The sequence below is a fragment of the Corvus moneduloides genome, chromosome 2 (genome assembly GCF_009650955.1).
Source record: "Corvus moneduloides isolate bCorMon1 chromosome 2, bCorMon1.pri, whole genome shotgun sequence".
Classification (NCBI taxonomy): Eukaryota; Metazoa; Chordata; class Aves; order Passeriformes; family Corvidae; genus Corvus; species Corvus moneduloides.
The window spans coordinates 36394624-36416260 of NC_045477.1; the positions used below are offsets into that span (position 1 = coordinate 36394624).

At 42.4% G+C, this 21637-nt stretch overlaps 1 protein-coding gene across 1 annotated transcript; it reads right to left on the bottom strand.

Annotated features, from left to right (window-relative positions):
- Positions 1–1920: 1920 nt before the first annotated feature.
- CTSC (cathepsin C) lies at positions 1921–17510 on the bottom strand. Its single transcript, XM_032099123.1, has 7 exons — positions 17323–17510; positions 16193–16338; positions 9069–9235; positions 8492–8647; positions 6342–6457; positions 3747–3878; positions 1921–3045 (listed from the first exon to the last, which is right to left on the bottom strand). The coding sequence occupies exons 1-7, from the start codon at positions 17483–17485 to the stop codon at positions 2543–2545; spliced, it is 1383 nt and encodes a 460-aa protein (XP_031955014.1). The 5' UTR covers positions 17486–17510; the 3' UTR covers positions 1921–2542.
- Between the last annotated feature and the right edge of the window lie 4127 nt (positions 17511–21637).

The window sequence follows — 21637 nt, forward strand, 5'->3', positions numbered from 1 at the left end:
TCTGTGCAACTCTGGCATACAGAAAATTGGGACATTCATACACTGCGGCCAGCCAGAGGCAAACAACGTGTGGTGACAGTCACTGGGAGCAGTGACAGTGACAGACCACTCTCAGAACGCTCCTATTAGCACTGGTACAGCTGCCACACACAAGCAGTGACTGACAGGTGAGAGAATTCCTAGGAAAATAACACAGAATGTTATTCAAAACACATGTAGCTAAAACGATACAATGCACAGTGAGTAGCAAGTGGTTTTATATATTCGTAGTGCCATGAGCATCAGCAACAATTTGGTGATAAGGAGTCAATTTCCTAATGGCTGGAAGATAGTAAAAAGAAACACCTAACTTTTATATCCTTATTCTTAAGCTAATCTCATGTGCTACAGCTATTAAAAAAATTCAGGAGCTTAGCTCCTCCCCACACCCCCCAACTCCCTAAGCTAAAACAATCCAATGCACAATATGAGCTATTTCAGAAGTCACTTGCTCCACTTCGGGCAAAACACAAGTTCTAAATTTCTAAACACATCTTCATAGAACAAGCTGAGTTGGAAGGGACTCACAAGAATCATCAAGTATAACTCCTGGCCCTGCACAGGACATCCCCAAGAGTCACACCATGTGCCTGAGAACAGTGTCCAAATGCTTCTTGAACTCTGTCAGGCTGCCTGGGGCTGTGACCACTTCCCTGGGGAGCCTGTTCCAGTGCCCAGCTACCCTCTGGGTGAAGAGCATTTTCCAAATATCCAATCTAAACCTCCCCTGATACAGCTTCAGGCCATTCCCTCAGGTCCTGTCACTCACTGGTCATCAGAGAGAAATCAGTGCCTGCCCCTCCTCTTCCCCTCCTGAGGAAGTTGCAGACTGTGATGAGGTCTCCCCAATCTCTCCTCCAGGCTGAACAGACCAAGTGACCTCAACCATTCCTCATGTGGCTCTTCCCCTCAAGGCCCTTCACCATCCTCATGGCCCTCTTTCTCTAACAGCTTTGTATCTTTTTTATATTAACACCCAAAGCTGCCCCCAGCACTCGAGGTGAGGCCACCCCAGTGCAGAGCAGAGCAGGACAATCCCCTCCCTTGCCTGGCTGGCGATGCTGTGCCTGATGCCCCCCAGGACCACCTGGCCCTCCTGGCTGCCAGGGCACTGCTGGCTCATGTTCAGCTCACTATCAACCAGGCTTAATATTTTTTGGGAGGGGATTGAAAAAACCATGAAGCTATCCTTTCCCTGCCCCTCCACTTGAGCAAACTAGAGTCCAGAATTTCTTGTAAAATTCTGCTATTGAAGTGAGTTTTCCTGCCTAAATTAAATGGGATAGTTTGATTACAGAAAACTGTTCAATTTTTCTGCATTTTATGTATTTCCTTACACCTAGAAAAACCAACCATCAGACTGTATTTTTCACAGAAAAATACAAAGTAAGTTCAGTCACATTTTAATAGAAAGTTACTAAAGAAGTTACCTTCTACATATGAAACTGGTACTCACCTCTGTGCCATTTTTGTTTCCTCAGGTGAACAGCAAAGACCAGTGCTGCACAAGCAAAGCACTGTGTTGCTAGCTGAGAAATGGTTAATTCCAACTGTTGCAATACCTCCTCTCAACTCTATGTTTCTACATTGTATATTTGAAAGAAATAGGGCAAAAGATTAACAGAAAGGATTTAAACAGGATTACTGGGGAATTAACAAATTTACTCAATGAATTGTCCTATATCCACAGCAAGGACTACTGGACTCCTGGACAACTTGCTTGATGCTGCTGTCATACAGATGCAAGATTACTAGTTCTTCTCCCTTCTCATCCTTCTTTCCCACCAGTTTCTATTCTGCTAAAGTAAAAAGTTCTTGACAGGAAGCTCAAAACTCATACACAGGTCACTAAAAGAACTAACTTCTTCCACAAATACAAACTCCTATAGGAGTGGGGTGGTTTTTATTGAACTCTGATCAATTGTGAAGCACAGCAATAAAATCCAGAACTAGAACATTTAATAACAGCCTGAAACTTAGAATTGATTTTTATTGTCGTAAGGGTTTGACATGCAGTTTTCACAGGACACTTAGAGCTTTAGAATTTCATTTTAATCAGTGTAATTGCTCATTCCCTTCCCAATACACACTTATGTTCCAAATTGCAGTGACTTCCTGATTTCTGAGAAGTAAGGCACTACAGTGTCCCTTCAAAGCCGTTATGGATTAACATAGCAGACACTTCCCTCTGAGATCTGAAGGTCAAGATTGCCTATGGAAAAAAATGCAGCTGGTAACTGAAGATGTATATCCAGTGATGAGTAACTAATCACCGCTGTTACCAAAACTGCCATTCTGGGTGATCTACTGTCAGACTTGAGAGGAAGCCTCCAGTGCACAGAGCAGAATTAACAGTGTTCATCCTCTCACATATGGAAACTGCTCTACTGCGGAAAAATTCCTTAAAGCTGCATTTTCAAGCTAGAAGACAGATTTTAACCAGTCTTCAACCATTAGTATGTTCCCATGGCTCAGGACAAGGCACTGGATGAAGACCCCTACATTATAACTTTGGAATAGGAGTTGCAGCCACTGCAATGCTTTCAATTGCACATTCATCAGTGCCACGGCGGATTCTGAAGTAGCCATCTTCTCCCCATGAGGTGCCCCAGCTGTTCTTCACAATCCAGAATTTCTCACCACTTTCTGGGTCTTTACCATAGCCCACCAGCAAGACAGCATGATTGGTCAATTCAAAAGGATTTAAATCATCCTGCAGCCCGGTGTGATGGTAGATCCCCTCTTTATAAAACATGAAATCATTATAAACCTCAAAGGCAACAGTCAATGGGCCATGCAGCACAAGTTCAAGTTTCATCAGGGCTTCATTGCAGCCTCCGTAGAAACCACCCACATAGTGGTACTCAGATGTGTAGTAGTGGTAACAGCTGCGCTTGAAAAGGCACGGAGAGTCTTGGGCTGTGTAAGGGAAGCAGTCCTCTTCCACCACACCGAAGTCTTGGACATACTTTCCACCAATGAGATATGGGAAGCCACCATCACAACCTTAACCAAAAACAAAAAGTACTTATTCCCTTCGAATGTTACTTGAGGTGGGAGACTCTCCTACTTAAATCTTTCGGAATTCTTTCAGTATTGAACACACTGCAGTGACCCAGACCATCCCAATATTCCAGTTAGCTGCAGACAGCTTTCTGAAACATACAAGGCAAAATTTACATCTGTGGGAACTATACTGGGTACATTAATACATGGACCCGTTCCAGAAAGAGCAGCTAGTTACATGCACCAAAAAGATCTGTCCTAACAAGGATACAGTCCTCTATAAAGCTTTAGCCATTGCTTTTGCTCATCTCCCCCTCCCTGTATGCTCCTCCTCCCTTTGAATATGCCATTGGGAAAATATTTAGTTCCACTCTTTCTACATAAGCACTGTAATCAACTACATTTTGAGCCCTACTCCTTAGGTATTCCCCATCTCACAGGTAGATGTAAAATCCAGCAATATCCTGAGCATAAGGGCAACTTCTCCCTGTTCAATCCCATTGCTGCAGTGAGGTGGGCTGACAACTCTGGTTTTGTTATATTTTTTTATTTCAAATAAAGTATTATAAAGTATACCCTACCCAATACTTTATGAAAAAATGAACTTGTGTTGTGATGGGGAAGGCATGGAAGTTTTTAAAATAAAGTATCCTTCATTATCATTACTTGAAAGGTGTCTTTATATACACCAGCATCCTTACCCTGAGAATACTGGCTGCAAGACACAACCTGCTGGGGACTGAAGACCGGTTTCTGAGTGTTGTTTGTGAGGATACGTATCCTTGCTTCCAGCATGCCCATGGAGGAAAATGCGTAACAGCTGCCACATGAGCCTGAGAAGGGGAGAAAAAGGAACCACAAGGACCAGTCAGTAACATAAAGGAGGCCAGTCAGCTGCTATAAGGTACTATTCCTAAAGTCCACTGAATAGAGTTAAAACCTACCAGTGATTAGAAGTTCAAAACCAACAGAGCAAAAACTTTACATCTTCATTTAGCTTTTATACATGCAATTCAAAACCCACTTCTAACAACTTCTCAGGGAACACTGAGCTTATTCAAGAATAAGAGGCAATGTACTGCTCCAGTGTTTTCCAGCAGTAGCATTTAAGAGCTATCCAATCACACTATTCCTTCAGAATGAAGCTTCAGGGACCGCATTAGCAGGGCTGAAAAGGTTCTATCTACCCTTTATGGAGCACATATGCTAAGGGGTAATGAACTATTTGAAGTGAACGCTGACAATATTGTTCTTATTTCAACCTACCAATGGATTCAGTCCTGTAATTTGCAGTTGAAAAAATATTCCACCTCTACAGCTACTCCTAAAATAACTGATTTTAAGAGAATAGTGGTATAAATAGCACATTTGATACAGTGGATTCATCCCTGCTCCCCTTGCTTCCCAAGAGCATGTAATTGTACACTGGCTTTTCAGAGGCATCTTAATTTCCCTTCTGCTTCCTGGCAGAGAGTTAAGTCTCCTTACTTTTGCATCAAAATTTAGTATTGCTTCTAGCTTTAGGCCTCTTCACTCTCTAGGACCTTCCTTTCACTCATTAAAAGCCTTTGGAAATGGAATGACAAGCCTCATGGGGAAGAGCAATTACTTGGATGAGGTCCTACTTTATCTACTGATTGTCATCAAAGTGCCTGATTTCCTTTTGTTTCCCGACAGTGGGTAAGTCAAATATTGCAGAGCTATGAAAAGGAGGGAGGCTTGAGGAACAAAACAAAATACTTTCTCTTGAACTGTGTAGGTGTATAAAAGCAGAGCTATTACAACAGCAAGACTTCGTGAAATTGCACCTTCACTCAGTTAGATGCATCTCTGAAGAGAAGGGACAAAATCAGCCTGAACAGGAACACTCTTTTCCCAGCAGGGCAAAGCAAAGCAGTGAAAGATGCCTCCCACTCACTGTACAGTCACAGCATCTGAGATGGGCCACACTGCAGAACACTTTGGTGCATTATGTGTGCAAAAATGTGACAAATACAATTCACGCAACCATTTCAGTCTGAAGTCTGTTGGATTGGCTGCTAAATTTCTTTCCTGCTACCACAGTGGTATTTATAAAGTCCATAGAATGACCTCTTTCGTAGGTTTTGTTTGGGGTTTTTTTTAAGCCTGAAAGCTAAAATTGTAATTTGATGGAACAGAATGCATGTTCTACAGACATTTAAAATACTCAGCATGGACCCTCAGATTACATAAAAAGTGCAGGAAGGTTTATTATTGGAAACAACAGACTAGTTCTCATTTAGAGAAACTGTGAAGCAACACAACAGAGAAAGGGTAAGTCTGGAACTGAGTATTCCATTGTTTGGAAGATAAAAGAGCCCTTGGGATATTCATAGTTCCCACTAGGAGAAAGTAGAGGACTCACAACTACAGATGACCCGACGGCCCTATAATTTCCTGTTGCCATCTTCCAGTGCTTCCACACAGCTAGAAATTCCACAAGCCTTCCTATGCTGCTTCTGCTACCAGGAGTACAGCTGGCAGAATTTGTTAGAACTAAGCCATAAATGAGGGATCATTGATTTAAGTCATCCCTTCCCCGTCATGCTAATGTTATGCTTCCTTCCCCCAAAAGTTGCCACCAGACAGCTACCAGTAGATTCAAGTTTATCTGCAAATGGCAGCACAGGGAAGGGACACATTAACTGAGCTCACTCCTGCCCTCCATTGTATAAACATATAATTCAGGCATCTCACACCACAGTGCTATAAACACACTCCCTACAGAATCAACATATACCACCATGGTATCCTTTAAAGTTCTTACCAGAATTTTATATTTATCATTGTCTGCAATCTCCATAGTGACTAATGTCTCCTCTTGCAACTAGCCATTTAAGTAACACCTAAATTTATCCGGATGATAAGATTTGGAGGCAGTATAAATAATTTTCATGGGTTCATTCATTAAAGCTGAGTGATAATTTGCCATCAGAAGAAATCAGGGAAAGAAATTAAATGTACATCAGTCAGTGTGCAGAAAACCATGGCTGAGATTGTTTGGACAAAATCTGACAGCTGTGTTTATGCAGGGTACTGTGGTAATTGGCTCTCACTCCAGTAAGTCAGTGCTGTCTGGACAAACCAGTACCACCACCTTTTATGGTACAGTGCTGTTAGCCAGCACTCCACCCAGTTTCCAGTTCCAGGTTATTCACAGTAAAGGTGAAATCTGTCAGCTGCAAGACACTAGGCAAAACCTTCCGGTTAGCAACAAACTACATCAAAGGAGCTCTAGAACATTGAAGTCGGAGGTTTTATTTATTTATTTTTACCTTGATTCCGAACAGGGCTGACATAATTGACACCATTCACATTTCTCCAGTCCCAGGATTCTGGCAAGCTTGAAACTTTCTTGAGTAACTCAGGTGTTAGAGATGCAGGCTTTGGTCTAAAGAGGAGAAAATGCTTTTGAGAAACATATCACACTCTACGCAAGGAAACAATTACGTAACTCAGTTTTCATCTTTGGCTTCTACTAGCTGGACTTGCTTCAAACTACGCAATGTAAAATAGTCTCCATTTAAACTGAGTGGGTGTCAATATGAAGAGATAAGCTTCAGCAGGATTCAAGACCTACTCAAATTGCTCCCTCAGGGAACTATATTAACTATCTGCTGTTGAGGAATACATTCAGTGCAGGTAGCTCAGTTGCAGTGTGAGCTTCAAATTGAGCTCTGGGTGGCAAAATCCTTTTGCATAACAACGGGCACAGGGACCTGTGGCCCAGCCAGGTGACAGGACACTCAGAGAGGACCCCAGACTTTCCCATGCTTAAGAATGGGAGTATAAAAGCCCAGCGGCTCCTTCGTTTGAGGTCCCTCCTCAGAGGTACCCAGATCAAGCTGCTATTTGGTTATTTAGTTACTGCACCAAGATTAAATCATGTCAGAGATCTGGACATCTGAGACTCTGCTATGGGAACCCCGAGGTCAAGTGGGCAAGGAAACCTGCTCTGAGTGTGAGTGTGGGGTGTAGCTGCGACAGGGCCCCGGTCCCAGCTCAGGTGGTGCGAGTGTGACTGCCAGAGTGGCTCCTGGGTGGTCAGACAGGGGAGTATCCTTAACATCCACAAGCTGCTGAGGTCAAGTACTTTTGCACCAACCTGAAGTGCTGAGGCAACTCTCAGAGATTACAGCAACACAGTTCTGAAACAGCTATTTTACTGCAATCACAAGGTATGTAGAGTATCTGACTGCAGAAAGCATCTTGCCTTGGCAGCATGCACTGACAGCAACTACAGAGTGTTTCACTTCAGGCATGGGCATGGCTTACACCAACAATTCACTAACTGCAGTACCACTTGCCACTTGTTCTCTGGAACAAGTTTTTACTGTGACTTTTGAAGAAGTATTGAATGTTACCTGTCCTCATCTATCACTTGCAGCCAAGAGATGCTCATATCAGCAAGACAAGAGCTTCCTGCATTCAATTTTCATATAACCTGATGCTTGTCCTCAGGTGCCATTCACAAATACCAGACACTGGAGTCTGTTTTGAAAGCAGGAGAGGGTCAATCAAATACTGTGATGGTACTGCATGGGTGAAAGAGAGGTTCCAAATAGCTTACTGTATTTAAGATCATCTACAAGGTGACTTCTACCTATACAATGAAACCATAATCTGCATGATATTCCCATGCAGATTTTTATTCTATAGTAGGACCTTCTTCTACAAACATACAATTGCCACACTTGGAAAAGTAAGTAGCATTCCTACTCAAAGAAATACCAAGAGTGGAAAAAGCAAAACTATGAAGAAGGTAAAACAGCTATAAAGAAGGGAATCTTTAGATCAAAAAACTCTAGTTCTCCAATTATGTAGAGGATGATGTACCCATTCCCATTACCACTCTCAGCTAAGTGATCTGCCAGATCCTGAAGGCATTCTCAGGGCTACTCTCATGCTTCTTCACTGAGATACTCTACTCCTGCTAGAGGACTCTTGTTGCAGGCATGGCAAATTATCAAAGTAACCATGGAATTCCCTCAGAAATATTTGATGTTCATGTTTAGGAGCAGAAAGCAGTTCACAGCTTTTCAACTGCAACTATGAACTAACAGGACCAATACTGAAGCACAAGCAGGAACTCCCAACTATGGCAGGCAGCTGATGAGCAGACACAACAGTGAGATGACAACTGAGACTGTCCCCACTTCTTCCCTGCACATATGAATTCAGCAGCAAGTTACTGGGCAAGACTAAAGGGTAGGCGACTCTATTTGTCCCAACTGCTTGAGACAACAGATGCTCAAATAATCATCCAGATGAAAAATATGTTCACACCCCATGAACACAAACTGGAAGTCCTTGAAACTTGATTCAACATCCGAACTACAAGCCAAAACACAGCTAAGAGCCAGGACAAATACAAGCAGACTCTTGGCAGCAGTGGGGTTCATTGCCAAACAAAGTGTCTTACTACCTTGAAGCTCTGGAATAGAGACCTCCAGCTCTTTTAGTTAGTTCTTCCAGGGCAAAATTCTCATACTCCTTGTATCTTGTCGCTCTCCATGACTTCTGGTGAGCATTGATAGCATTTACAAAGTCGAAGTTGTGCACATAACGTCTGTGGGAGAGTCTGCAAACAAAAGCAATCAAATAAAACAGTAAGAAAAGGACTGGGATTGAAACTAAAGGTGTTTTCTGAACTCAGTATAACTCAGACTAACTCTGGAAGTGTCCTCTGGTAGAGACTGATAAAGAAACATGGAATCATTGGATCAAGGCAAGGTTTCTAGAACGTGAGAAAGACTAAATATAACCATCTTCCTTAGACAGGCCAGTTTTATAACTGGGCTTCACTACAGACTGAAGGAGAAACTGTGTGATGCAGCAGGCATACCCTCCTCTGTTCTTATGCATTCAGGTTTATTTTCAACATTACCACTGGCATTAACTTTGCCCCCAGTACTAGAATTGGTTCTTTTGACTTTAGCTACAACCTCAAGCACTGTAATGAAACATTTTATACCAGTAAAGGTCACTTATATGTTGCTTACCTTCCCCTGGGCTTCTGGAGAGGTAGCTCATTGATGTGAACATCTGATGGAGATGAAAAAATCTTGTGTCCTATGAAACAAGCCCAGTTGTGGCCAAGTACATCATGCACCCATCCTGGTAGGGTCTCATTACAGTAGCTGGTTACATTCTGGCCTTCCTTTTTGTACTGTAATGTGAAGAAGTTATGCTTGTGTTGAGCAGATGCATTTGTTAGCACAGCAGTAGTTCCCCACCCACTCAGCTGCTTCTTCTTGCCAGTGTTTCACAGGAAGTGGCCAAACACACTCCAGAGGTTAAGAAACTGATACTAAATAGCTGCAGAATACAATTGGGTTGTGACTTGCACTTTTAGCAGCCACGTATGCATTCATATCAGTATCAGCTAACCCGTACTGATTGTTTGTGTTCAACAGTTACTTTCCCAGCAAGATGTAAAAAACCTCTTAGTATTCAACCTTCTCTTGAAGGCCCTGAGATTTCTTCAGCCAAATATGTGACCAGCCAAGCTAACTCTGGATTGATACAGAAGTTTGAGAAACTAAGACAAACACAGGGAGGATGGCAAATTCATCATCCAGTAACCTCTCAGGGAGACATGTGCTATTTCTGTTTTAAAATTTATGTACTATTTATGCACTGCTTTTGTTTCACAAGTCAAAACCAAAAATGAAACTTCCAGCCACTATTTTAAGTTTGAGCTGTGATGGCAAGACATCAAGAAACAATTTCACATGAACTACTAAAATCAGACAGCAAGAAATGACGATCCCTTGAGAACAGCTCACAGCTCATTTAAAGTTGGCAGCAGAGACTGCTACTAAAACCTCAAGTCCTGAGTCCTAATGCTTCCTTGTTCAGCCACAAAAGTCTTCACTTTAGCACTGAAGAGGAGTAATAATTCAATATACTCAGCAAAATGTGTCTTCATATAACACTTTGCCCAGCTATATTAATTTTCTGGATTAGCAATCCTCTGTCAACAGAATGCCGCAGGGTGGGAGTGTGTGTGGGTCTTTACTCATCTCTTAAGGTTAAAGCCTGTTTTGTATTACACTACAAAGGCACCTGAAAACCCCATGCAACAAAGGCTTTAACTTTACTCTTCTAATCACAAAAAAAAAGTCACTCAAACAGAATTCAAGTTTCCTAGGCCAAGAAAACTTCATTAAATCTCATCCTATTTGAGCTGCACACGTACAATGGTAGAGGGATTTTGCAATTATGTTTCAACAAAATGTTTGCTCAGCTTCTTTACTGAAGAAGGTGGTGGCTTACAGTGATGGAAATGCCCCAAGATGGAAAAGATTAATTAAAGAGACTGGGAAGTTTGTGACTATGTTGAGGTTTTGTGAAAAATCTGAAGGAGAACTTACAGTGAAATAATTAGGTTTTATTGATCAGCAGAATAAAATTAAAGGTTAATCCTCTGACTGTTTTGGAACAATGGGAATTTGTTTTGTCCCCAGTCTGGAGGATGCAGAGGCAACATATCTACACCCAGCAAGTGTGTTTGCTGTCTGGAGCAGGGTGGGGGCACCAGAAGGCTGAGCTGTTGCCTTTTTCTATTCTTCCTATCTTACTGTGCAAGATTGTGCAATGCGGGAAAAAATAATCATACTTGGCCAAATACCAAGGGCAAGGTCCAGAGATGACTTTTGAGAAATACCCTTTTCACAACAGCAGAACTAGAAATCCAGACACTTCCAAAACCAACAGGTAGTGTTCTACATCTAATTTACTGTGCAATCACTTCTTGTGGCTCTACATGACAGTAGAAATTAATTCCTGTCTTTTCTATCTAAAAGCTGCCACAGATTCTAAGAGGACCAAGTACAGCCATTCTCAATAACCATAGGCCTTCCATCAGAATACCCGGGGATTATCAGAGGAACAGGCCTGCTTCCTGCAACAATCCTGCCTTGCACAGTGTTGTACTGAATTAAAACAAGTAACATAGATTTGGGACTTATCTTCATGGAAAAAAAGGCAATGAGTTATCTGCTAACTAGCAAAGTAAACCAACAAAAGAAGAGTTTTTCTACTAGAAATCCCTCTTCCTTTCCAGAAATAAAATTCATTGTTTTTTTAAAGATGTAGAGAGGTAACCACAATAGCATTCACACCATCTATGCAACTTATCTTTCCGAAAAGTGAACGTAGTGAATTTCTTACGCCATTCTTTCAGTTCACACATATCAGCAAAACTAGAAAGGAGGTGAAGGGACAGCCAGCAGCAACACGTCAATATAAACAAGACATAAAAGCCAATTTCAGACAGTCTGTGTAGAAGCCTAAGATGAGGCAATTCAAGTCCTCTGTAGCTACCTTTTTGTAGAGTGCCAGACTAAGCTACTACTGAAATGACTTTGAAAAGTGGACATGGAGACTTTGAGACCATAACACATGAAAGACACTTGGATAACGGGAATTTCAACATCACTAAACACTGCAGCTAGGAAATGAAGATATACCCACATAAGGTCACAATTTGCCTTCTCCCCCCTCTGACTTTTAATCAAGAGCCACTGATGTAGAGAAGTAGCAGACAAGCCTTTAAAAAAACCTCATCAGTGCCGTCACAATGATGCTCTCTACTTACAGAAAGTACACCATCAAATCATTGCTAAAACCACATGCAGCAGCATTTCTTATTTCTACTAGTGAAGGACTGACAGGTAAGATCTAGGAAATTTGACTGTACCAGTTTTAGAGGACTGACTATGAGCACACCTGCCCAACTAACAGTCAGTCATACAGGAATATGGCACTGTTGCACAAGCAACAGCTGACTCAGGTGGATGTGAATTACAATGCCAGACTCAACTGAAGCTGCCAGCACAGTATCCAAAACATCCACAGAACCCACCCCAGAAGAGCATCCTTCATGGAGGACGACAGCCATACAGCTGATCACCAGCAACTGCCGGACAACTGCTTGTATGCATTTCCCTGCAGACTTTAGAAGATGGTTTTCATTTTTGAGTTAAGACCACTGCAGCCACATCACATGATAATTTCATCACCCAATGCTCACATCTGCAGCATTAACTCCATCCAACCTGACCAATCTAGGATAACTCCTTTAAAAAGGCACCCAAACTATATTCATAGTTCCAATTCTGAGCTTTGAAAACAGTAAAATTTAATTCTATTTCAAATGCTTATTTTTCTCAAGCCTGACAACTCATGTGGTTTTTGCCTAATGCCAAAATTCAGCCAAGCCACTCCAATATTAACCTTAAAAGGCTTCATGTAGCTAAACTTCAAAGCTTGCTGTTAGGTATCTGAACCCAGTGGATATACTTCTACTTTTCAGTGAAGTATACTTTTAATAGTCTTTCCTGTGTTGGTCATCATGACATAATCTAACTGCATGTTCAATTCTAGTCCTAATAAAAACCATAATTGCTTGAAGCTTTTAAAAAAGCTTTAATCTCACTGAGAGGAAAGCACAAAAGGATGGAGGCCTTATTGGTCACAGCACTTTAACAGGAATTCAGCAGTGCCACACAGAGAGGCAGCCCATCCTTTTAAATCTATTGTTCTCAATTTAAGCAATGCCTGGGCAATAAGCCAACTTGAGCTCCATGAGGCAGGACTACCCTACACATTAAACCTGGCGGAAAGACCTACCTCTCAAATTTACAAGTGTGCCTATGCATTTTACTATGGGAAGCAGACACTGAATGAGAGCGGAGTTGAAGACTTGCGGATGCCAACTACACAAAAATACAGTAGATGATGTTACGAGAACAAACCACTGCATCTTGCTACCCAATATAAAATACAAGCAAATATCAACTCTAGGTGCACTTTCTTTACTTTAGGAAACATTCTGCAATTCTGAGTTTTGTGCTTCCAGATTTACACTTTAGGGAAGCAGCAGTTTGCTCACTGCCAGTTAAGCAAGCCCAAATAAGACAGGTTAAACTTTCTATTGATTTGCAGGATGATTAAATAGCATTACTAACTCTAGCCTTCTACTTTAGCAACATGAAATAAAATGCATTCAGGTTTGGTGTTTTTTTCCATATCCTGAAAACATTAACTACTGTCACTTATGTAGGCTGTTTATTTCAGAAGAGCAGTGCTTGAATTTAACCAAATTTGGGAGCATTGGGGAAGAGAGAAAAAGATGTGACAAAGATGCCATCAAGTCACTCTGGAAAAGATTAGTAACTTGAGTGGTGAAATATTCTAAAATCTATCTCTTTCTTTTTACTGAAGTAGTTATAACATTTCAATACAAAAAAATGCCAGACTTCTGGTATTTGCGGAAGAACATCTCAGGGGTCAGAAGTAGTACCACTTAGTTTAAGGGACAAACAGCAAGAATCTTATGAGACTGTCTCTTCTCAAAGTGGTAGCCTTAATAATAAATACATACCTCAAACATACCAAGTAATTGAAACAAGTTGGCCTCAACTTTCCTTTCAGCCTCACTCTAGCTTTTTATGTTACATTGTTCCTATTTCTTTTGCCATCCCTCAGGGGTAAAAAAAAAAAAAATATCTTTAAAGCTTTATATATTGCACAACCCTTAAGAATCCTTGTATCATCCAGCAGAAGCACACGATCAAGCTTCTGCCGAGAGTCAGTACACTAACTTCACATCCAAGTTCAGTACAGGGATGTTTCAGATGCACACATTAAACAAGTTATTCTGTGCTGCAAACACCAGGCAGAGTAACTGTAACTTGCAAGAAGCAGAATGCAAGAACGCAGGAGGATGCTGAATTTAATTTGGCGAACTTTAAGTCTGTGTACAACAGTTAGAAATAAAACACTGTTAGAGCTTCTTTACTTAAGATACTAAAGTAAACTGAGGAAAAAATAAGATTGATCAGCTCAACCAATCCACTCCTCTGGTGTACAAAGTCATTTCCCCACAGGCCGCAAGCAAAAGAACAAATACCTTGTAAAGGCAATGAGGCCCTACGAAAGTTTTAGTAGGCGTCTGTTTAGTAAACCACAGGAACAAGAAGCTATTAAAAACTCATTGAAACATGCATAGCCAAACAGGCTGTGTCCATATCTACAGAGTACAGTAGCTCTAATAAAGCCACCACTTAGACAAGCCCCCAGCATTCCTCCTGTCAGTAATTAACAGCTTAATTCTTTAACACTAGGAAAAAATACACTGGAGGTTCAATTAGCAGAAGTGGCACTTCTATGCCTGAAACTCACAAAGTACTGTATTGGCTTAAATAGTGCTGCTCATTGTACCTGGCAAGTCCTCCCTCTGCTCAATCTCAGACATGCTGTATTTCTACTTCATATGTAATGCAATATTTAGTGGATTAAAGTAAACAGATATGCACAGTTAAATATGTCACAAGGTCAAGCAGTTTGTAAGGAATCACCTCCTCCCTCCAAGACCCCACTGACAGTTGTGAAATTGGGAGTTTTGCAGATAGACACATTGCATGTTATTGCCCAATAACAGCAAGTAGTTGTCTGCAGCAAAATATGCATTTAGTAAGTGCTGTGGTATTTCCTCATGATTCTCAACAACAGACTTGCATCTTGGTAATCTGTTGTTCCTTTCACAGCCAAAAAATTATTAAAGAGAGTAACTGAATTGGGCTCTAATCCTCCCTATGGTGTTCAAGGAAAGAAGTCTTTAATTTAAATATGTCTTGCTGGCGGATTTCCCATTACTAAGCAATAACCCAAACAAGCTTGCTATTTCTTAATAGCAAAGCCAACTTAAAACTAAGAATTAATCCATTAGCTTACAAAGGGCTGAGACACACTCACACCCATAAAATGCAAGCTACTGTGTATTGCTACTGCTCAGGTGTATATTTGACTTTGTTTTGATCAGCAAGATGAATCAGATGACCACCAGAAGCTCCTTCCAGCCTAAACTATTCTGTAACAGTTTCAGTATGTTGTTTTAAGAGTACTTTTGCAAATCAGTGCAATACATGAAATCAGTGCTTATAAGTCACTTGACTTAGTGCTCATCTTCTGGGGATGTATTTCACAAGGTATGGACAGCAGCAGCCTTTAGTGACTCTCAGCTGTCCTCAAGTTGGTACCTAACAGATCTATTTACATCCCAGAGCAGGCCACACTGTTTCTACGATTAAATTCCTCACATTCAGGAATTCGTTTGATAATCAGCACCTCTTTTTCTGCTAAGCATATTGGCTTGTAAAGCAACTCTGTATTTCAGTGTAAAATATCAGCCCAAAGTCTGCTGTTTCAACTATACTCTCCTCAGATGGGTCCAACAATGACTGCTGAATTCTCCCTGCCAGAGACGACACCTCAAAACTGAGTTCATGGACAATACTACAGCATACAGTGCTCCACTATCCTCACAGAGGCAGCAATTCCTCACCAGCTGAGAAGCCCTGCTGCACAAAGTGTCTGTCTTCCAGGTAGTAAAGTCATCCTGCAGAGATTACTTCAAACCACCCTTCAGATTCATCACGCCACTCATCATGACAACAGCAGAGCACTCCTAGCAAGAGTGTTTTCTCCTGTCCAGCCCCTGCCTACCATAACCATTTTCAGCTTGACCTGAGGACATTAAGGGGGACTGAAAAGAACAGTATTATTCCAAAGGAATAATTAGAGGCAGTAGAAAGGTTCCTTAGATATTAAAGCAGTATTCTGAAACAAAATTTAAAGATCTCAGAAATCCTCCATCAAGGAGAATAGATGGCTCTAAAGTTTCCATGCATTTGATGACATCTGGAAGGAAAAATAAAAGCAATGGTATTTGCTATTTGACTTGGGTCCACAGGGTCAAAAAAAAAAAAAAAAAAAAAGAAATTACAGGCTACCAAGAAAGTTAGCTTCATGAAGGCCTTCAATTGCTTTAAGCATGCCCAGAAGGGAAAGCACCAGTATCTGTATTTTTTGCAGATAATGGCCTATGTGGAATAGTTCTTCCCTCTCTCTGCTCCTTACCCAACCACTGATCACTGTTTCCTTATGTTCAAAACAAAGTAAGAAGAAAACCTTTATCTGGTAATCCAGGCAAACCTTACAGCCAAAGATCAACAAGTGTCCCAACTGACCCACTGTGGCACTCAGGGACTGAAGAGAAGCCTAACTACAGACCATTCTAGCAACAGCCAGAGATGTAGAACACACTAGGTTAACTCACCTTAAAAAATGCAAACCACTTGTAATCATTTATCACAATTTCAAAGCCTTGATTGTAAATCAAAGTGAAGAAGCCATAGTTGCCCAGACTATCCTGAGCCACATCTAGCTTCTGAAGATTGACAACCACCTTTTTCTCCACAGGCCCTAAAAGAAAAAAAGAAACATTATGGCATGATTACTGAAGAGAAAAAATAATACAAAAAAGGAGTATAAAGGATGTTGTATTCCTGAGGATGCTAAAATACACTTGTTGAATACAGTCTTCTGCAAAAGCGCATCGAGACACTTTAGGACTTCCACTTACCTGTCAGTGGGTCTACATGCTCATTTTTTTCACTGCTAGACAGTATCTGCACATTTAATTAGCAGCAGCACCAGACAGCTGTGACTAGGAAACACCAGCTTATTTAAACACAACTTGCTGTAGAGCTACAAAGGTCTTGGATGCTGTGTCACTCAGGCATCGTGTCTGCAATGACAACTTTTCCCCTACAACATCTGGGATGAGGCATCGCCCATCCTACGCTCCTTCACACCAGTGCTCCAACCCCACCACGCACCTCACCTCCTCTGCTGGTACTGCCACTTGTCTCCTCTGATCAAAAAGCAGATGACAAAGAAAAATGCAAAGCATCTACTATTTTTAAAATGACACTGACATACAATCATTAAATAGTAACTCCCCACTACTCTTATCCCCTCGAGGGAAGTGGTATTTCCATCTCTCCGGATGCTGTCAGGCTTCCCCAACTGCCAGCTCTGACGGCCTCCCAGGAGGTGCCCAGGTGTCACCAGCACTGCCACCCTGTCCTGCTGGGAACAGCCACTGCCCGGGCAGGCAGAGCAGGGCAGGAAGGTTCCTGTCAGAGAGGGGCAGTGAGCCGGCGTAAGCCATGGGGCCTATGGAGAGGCCTACTCAAATCCTAATCGGAATAAACAAAAGAGAAACAAAACCCCACACTGAAGTGGAACTGCAACGGCGCAGGAAGCCGCCTCCCCGCCGCCCGCGCCGGCTCCGGGGGCTCCCGGCACGGAGCGGCCGCTCCCCCCGCCCCGCTCCCGGGGACACCTCTCGCCCGCCCGGGGCTCCGCAGGGAGGGGAGCCGGCCGGCGCCGCCGCGCTCTCACCCGCCTGCGAGCAGTTGCCGTGGCGGCCGCCAGCCCGCCAGACGCGCAGCTCCCAGTCGCCCAGCAGGTCGGCGAAGGAGCAGTTTGCCGGCGTGTCGCCCAGCACGGCCGCGGGCAGCACCGCCAGTGCCACCGCCAAGCCCCGCAGCGCCCACCCCGCCATTGCGCTGCGCCCGCTGCCGCCGCGCCGCTCAAATGGGCCCGGCCGCCGCCGCCTGCCCGCCCCCGGGCCCGGACCCGCCCCGGCCGGGCTTCCTCCTCCCCACAGGGTGTCCTTCCCCAAGGTCGTTCTGTTCTGCAGAGCGCATCCGCCTCCCCAAAGGGCCTTCTCCCCCACAAAGGGCAACCTCGTCCCCAAAGTCCATCTACCTCACCAAGGGGCCTCCTTCCCCAAAGGGCATCCTGCTGCCCAGTCCCTGCCCAGCCCCGGGCCTCGGCAGGTCCCCAGCGGGGCTGGTCCCCGGTGTCACTGCACGCCGGCGCCTTGCTGCTGTGGAGGACGAGGCCTCATGTTCGCCATGGTTTTAGCAGCACCGAGTGACTCCGAGTTTCTGCAGCAGCCACACACCACAGCCAGGAAACCATGCAGCACAAGCCCTACTTGGGATGTAACCCCAAAACCCTGTGCCACCTTTGAGACCCTGCGTACACATGAGCAGTCAACAAAAAGTGCAGAAAACTCACCTGGAAAATGGAAGCTTTGGTGACCTGCAAAATCTTGCGTGTCCAAGAGGCAGAGTGTTGGCAAGGGACGGGTGCTCTCTGGGACGGAGATGTCTCCACTGAGCCGTGAGACCCTGGGTGCATCCCCTCTGTGCATGGCTGGGTGTGCAGGGAAGTGGCTCTTTTTCCGCTGTCTCTCCAATGCAAAATGTGCCTGCTTTCACATTCCCAAAGATATATGTGCAATCAAGAAGGCTAAAAGACTTGCTAGTGAGTAAATATACCCTCATTTAAAAAAGAGTTGTATAAAAAATAACCCCTTTCCAGGGAACAATAGATGGCTATAGTATGAAAATTTTTGGCTATGAAAATGATGCACTAGCTTGGCTGTGGATATACATTTAAAATAAGTGTTGTTAAACTAGTGTAAATCTACACATAGATGCTCATCACAGGTTTCAAAAGTGTAGCTTTAAATAACTCACAAACTAAATTAGATTTAAACTGCAAGTGTCCCAATTTACTTTTTTATTGATTTAAATCAAGAAACCAGGAATTGCATCAGTAAATTTAAACTGTTTTAAGTAATACATTATTTTATCACCATCACTTTATTTTTATGCCATCTTCTCAACCTTTTGGGGAAGGATTAATTTGACATTTTGCGGCTGATTCTTTGAGCGACTAGCTAATAAATAGCTGCTCTTACTCATACCAACAAAGAGATAAAAACAGTTGTTTTAGGACAGTGTTTTGAGGACTCTAAAGCACTGACTTAATTGGAAAAGCAGAATTTCCTGTGTTCCAGACAAGATAATAAATGCTGTTTCCATTCACTAAGACTCTGTTGTCCAGTAGTGCTACGGTATTAAAACCCATAGTTTTAGGTTGTTTTTTCGCAAGGATAGCTGGATATGACATACAAGTTGGACTTATTGCTGGACATGCCATACAAATGCATGCACCTTACTGTTCCTGATCAAGCCTTTCTAAACAGATGTGGCTACATCATCCTGTCTCCTTTCTTTACCAATGACTTTTTTATTTCTGGCTCCACATTTTCAGAGAGCAACCCAAAAGTTCCCAATGACCTTAGGAAAAAGCCTCTGTTATTGTTCTTCTGGTTTTATGTGCAGGAGCAGAAAAGGTCTGTGGTATCTCCATCTCATCCCCATGGTTGGATGATCCTGCCTCTTTGCATTCTGCAGGGCTTTGAGTCTCAATTTTCAGTTTCAATTTGTAGCCACTGCAGGCTGTCATTGTACAAAACTATATGTGCTTCTCTGTAATTGCCTTAGAGTCACAATAGATTATAGAAAATAATCTATTTTCTATTTTTATGTGTATTTTACATAATGAGGTTGTACAATGGTCATTGAGACCAGGCAGAGATGGTTCAGTCTGACCTATTGAGTTCACTCCAGTTCTGCTCCTCAGCTCTAACTTATTATACCTGTGTAAGATAAAGGCACTCCCTATGCCTTCTCTCCAATAGTAATTCTAAGCTAATTACTTCCATGGAAAAAATCTTCCTAGCTCACAAGCACTGGCATACCTGGATTTGTCAGTGAAATACAGCCTTGAATTAGTATTGCTCTATGTGCGAGACACATCAGATGGGACATCTGTGTTTGGCAACAGACTTGTTCTTTATTGTCGCACTGTTGCTGCTTTCTTGAAGCCAAAATGTTATCACTTATAAGTCCTCCCTAAACTGTGTTTTATCAGTGTTTTACAAAGCTCCCAAAACTGAGGAGAGTCAGGCAAGGAGGGACCAAGTCAGTGTGACGGTTTATTGTCCCCAAGGGGAGTGGTTGGTCTACTAACCTCCTGATAACTATGGTATGCACTGATCTTTTTTGTAAGGTAATTGAAGTCACTGTCACGGGGTGGGGGGGAACCCCTCAAAAATAAACAGTGAAAATCTTCCCTCCAAAAGGTGTATAGCTTTCTGCTGGGTTAGAGTTGAATCAGCTCAGCAAAGGATCCAAGACTCCTTGGTCACAGCAATCAGCAGGAATTGCTTGGGGAAAAAGGCAGATTTTCCTTCAGTGTCAACATGTATCTATTGGCTCACCACGTGCTGAATGCATGTAAACAGTTTTGGCAAATAATGACAAATAAACCTTTTATTTCTAGACCCAATCCTGGCCGCTTTGACTTGTCACTGTCTGTACAAGCGGAAGTGGTGCATGACTGTATAGTGAAGTGCTGCAAGGAAATGAACTGGCTGAAAAGAGTCCTGGGAGCAGAAATCCCAGGGGTGGTTGTTATTCAGTCAAGTCGGTTCCCCAGTCTAGGAGGTAACCATGATCTGGGTGGTAATCTGCCATCCACTTTACAGGGGAGAGCACAAAGATTGCATGCCTGGAGTGCTTCACAGAAAGCTGATTCTAGGGTGAACAGAATTTAAAAAAAGGATCCTTGCGCACAAGAGCTACACATCTGCCTAACAAAATTGTATCTGGTATCTGCCTAACAAAATTGTATGTCCTTACAAACCCTGCTGCACTTTCATTGGTGTGTCATCGTCCCTACCTCTAATGAAGCTGTTAGGCACAGTGTAATGGGACTAATTAAAAAAAATTCAGGGTCTAAGCATAACTGAGGACTGCCTTTTCCTTTGCTTGTTTTGGAAAGGTGCAAGAATATGAGTATTTGCATGGTCCTGTATAGGCTCTGAAATTAACTCCTCACTGAGACAGTGGGTGCTGATCTGCAGGTGGCTTTGCAACAGCAATGACCTAGTTACGTGCCTTTAGAAAGTGGAGAGCTGTACTCAAGGAGTTATTTTTCAGAGCATTAATTCATACATGATCATTATCTCACTATAAAATGTGACCATTTTGTTTTACAGCAGAGTGCTTACTCCAGCTTAGCACTATATACTTCTATGCATGATTGAACACATCCTGATTACTTTGCAGTGAAACTGCTTCTGGCTGTTTCTAGAAGGCGGGTAGATAATGTGTACTCATTTGTTGCAATTATAAACTTAGGGTTCTTTAAGGGAAGACACTTGCTCTACGGAGCAATTTAAGCAGTTTCTAGCAATTATGTGAGTTAATTTTGTGAACAGAGAGCATGATGTGTATGTACCACATGATGTACAGCACATTTTCTAGGGGATCTAAATTAACTGAAGTTTGCAGCTGTCTGGGAAAAAATTGTTTTTTCAGAAAGATGGTTTTGAAGGTTTTTTGGGGAATTCATTATTTATTTAATTGCAGGAACTAATAATAACACAAACAGAAGCAGCATGGATTAATTCTATTTAACTTCTTCTTTTTAGAAACAACCATGTATTTCCTCATATTCTTTTGGTGTTATTTTATTATTTTCTTCGCTGGGTCTAGTGGGCAAAATGTTGTTTTCTAAAGTGCTGCCACTATCCGAAGCCTAAGTAAAAATAATCATAGAAATAATAAATAGCATTAGGGTGGGATTTAAGTACAGACTGAGCCTATGGTTTAATGATCTGGTCAGTTCTCTGACAGAGAGCATCATTCCTGCCAGGAACTTTAATACACTTGTCTGCAGTGCAACATAGTGAGATGCACCAGAAAAATGATATAGCTTAATAGAAAACCTACAAAACAAAGGGGGAAGAAAGAAGAATGGGAGGGTAACTTAAATGCAGATCAATTCACCA